The 2,101-nt window shown below is 36.9% G+C and overlaps 1 protein-coding gene across 2 annotated transcripts; it reads left to right on the top strand.

Annotated features, from left to right (window-relative positions):
* On the top strand, positions 361 to 1,823 carry LOC18609013 (REF/SRPP-like protein At1g67360). 2 transcript variants are annotated; one of them, XM_007043963.2, is made up of 3 exons: positions 361 to 541; positions 654 to 887; positions 1,220 to 1,823. In XM_007043963.2, the coding sequence occupies exons 1-3, from the start codon at positions 533 to 535 to the stop codon at positions 1,661 to 1,663; spliced, it is 687 nt and encodes a 228-aa protein (XP_007044025.1). In that variant the 5' UTR covers positions 361 to 532; the 3' UTR covers positions 1,664 to 1,823. The 2 variants fall into 2 exon arrangements, with proteins under 2 accessions (XP_007044025.1, XP_007044026.1); XM_007043964.2 differs by having other exon boundaries at positions 416 to 541; positions 657 to 887.

The following is a 2,101-nucleotide window of genomic DNA, read 5'->3' as shown; positions in this document are numbered from 1 at the left end:
AGGAGATACTAAATTTATTATTAAAGTGAACTGCTGGAAGCATCACATTACTCTACATGAAGAATTTAGATTAGAGACAAACACTCCTTTACAATCTCCTTCAGCAACCATCTACGAACTTTCACGAAGTTGGTACGTCACGGCCTTTACCATTCTGGTTAAAGAAGTTTCTTCTCTTTCCTCAACCTCCTCCAAGGCAATAGAGGGGGTTCCCACCCTAGATATTTTTCCATCTCCACATGTCAGCTCTCTCCACGTGTCCGTCTCGAAAACTCTATTCTGTCCCAGAAAACTCTTCATACGCGGCCCACTCTCCCCATCGGTAGATCTCATCTCAGCCCTTGGATCTTATCAGCGGCCCAGATTATGGATTCTTGTAAGTTGATCTATAAGATGAAGCGCAACTTCCGCTATCCCGTAGATTTGATTTCCATCCTGTTTGTCAATCACGCACTCTCGCATTTAAGAAAAGTGAAATAAAACAAAACAAAACAAAACTCATCCAAGAATTTAGATCAAAGAGCTTGCAATCATGGACCAGGTTTTCTAATCTACTTTCCCTTGTTCTTCTTTCTTCATCTTCTGCTTTATGACTTTTGAACAGTTTAAGCTCACTGCCTTTTTTTATGTTTTTATTTATTTCAAAATTTTAGCAGGTAGAGGTTGAGAACAAGGATCATGACCTAAAGCACCTGGCGTTTGTGAGGGTGGCTGCGTTCCAGGCGCTGGTTTGCGTGTCGAATCTTTACGATTACGCCAAACACAACTCCGGCCCGTTGAGATCCACCGTTGGAACGTTCGAGGGTGCCGTTACTACCGTCGTGGGTCCCGTCTACCAGAAATTTAAGGACGTCCCTGATCATCTTCTTGGCTTTCTTGATAAGAAGGTAACTGTTTTTATAATTCCCTGTTTGGATCAAAAGTTTCTGAAAGTCATTTTCTTTTTTCTTCTTTAATTTTATTACTAAATTCTGTTGTTTCGTGAATTAATTATTTATGGATTATTTTCGAAATAATCCTATCATTTCCTTCGGTTTAATGTTCATACTTGTTATTCTAATGTAATGATTAAGTTTAATTACTGAATTTATTAGTGACTAAACGTTAATTTAGTAAGAAAACCAAAGTTTTAGCTAACATTGAAATAGAAAGCTGCATAAAGAAATGTGAACCAATTTGTTCCAAACTTTAAGACGTGGTTTTAATAAAATGAGTGCAGGTGGATGAGGCTTCGCATAAATTTGAAGAGCATGCTCCGGCGGCAGCTAAGCAAGTGGTTAGGCAAGCCCAGGATTTGGTCCACAAGACAGCAGAAAAGGCTCAGAAATTAGTAGATGAGGCTCGAAGCAACGGACCGTGGGGAGCTTTGCACTACGCTGCAGATGAGTACAAGCACTTTGTTCTGGTAAACTCAACAAAGTTGTGGGTTAAACTGAATCACAATTCAGCTTTCCACTCGGTGGCACAGATGGTTGTTCCCACTGCTGCTAATTTGTCTGACAAATATAACTGTTTAGTTAAGGATTTGAGTGGGAAAGGTTACACTGTGTTTGGGTATCTGCCTTTAATTCCTATTGATGAGTTAGCTAAGGCTGTTAAGCAAGCTGAAGCAAAGGACGAAGCACATGTAGATGCTCATAAATCAGATTCAGATCAAGATTAGAGGTTTTCTTTCGTTGGTTGTCTCTGGTGTGCAGAAATCTGAAAGTGGTATGTAGTTGTTATTGTTGTGTGGACACTGATACAGTTTTGCCATTGTAAATTGGGTATTAGTTTTAGCTCTTTGCAATGTGAGTCAATATGAATTGTTCTTGAAGATGCTACTACTGTTTCATGTTTATGCCTACAGGCCAGTAGCCTAGTGGTAGGATGGTTCTAGGTTCTTCTAGAAAACAATCATTTTAAGGGCGGAGCTAGTTAATTTTGATCGGAATCAAAGTTTAGAAGAATAAAAGTTAAAAATTTTTAAAATTAATATATTGAATTTAATTATTAATAATAAAAAAATTTATAATAAATAATAATTTTATATTATATGTAAATAAAAAAATAAAAAAATTTATAATAGTATTTAAAAAATTTTAGTTCAATAATAGTAATA

Source organism: Theobroma cacao, chromosome 2 (assembly GCF_000208745.1).
Source record: "Theobroma cacao cultivar B97-61/B2 chromosome 2, Criollo_cocoa_genome_V2, whole genome shotgun sequence".
NCBI classification, from domain to species: Eukaryota; Viridiplantae; Streptophyta; class Magnoliopsida; order Malvales; family Malvaceae; genus Theobroma; species Theobroma cacao.
The sequence above is the reverse complement of the archived record's forward strand: the minus strand, read 5'-3'. Positions and strand labels throughout refer to the sequence as shown.

Bases quoted from the DNA above. Each gene is read 5' to 3' on its own strand.
- LOC18609013 (XM_007043963.2), top strand. The intron at 888-1,219 runs GTAACTGTTTTT...AAATGAGTGCAG, and splicing joins TTGGCTTTCTTGATAAGAAG to GTGGATGAGGCTTCGCATAA.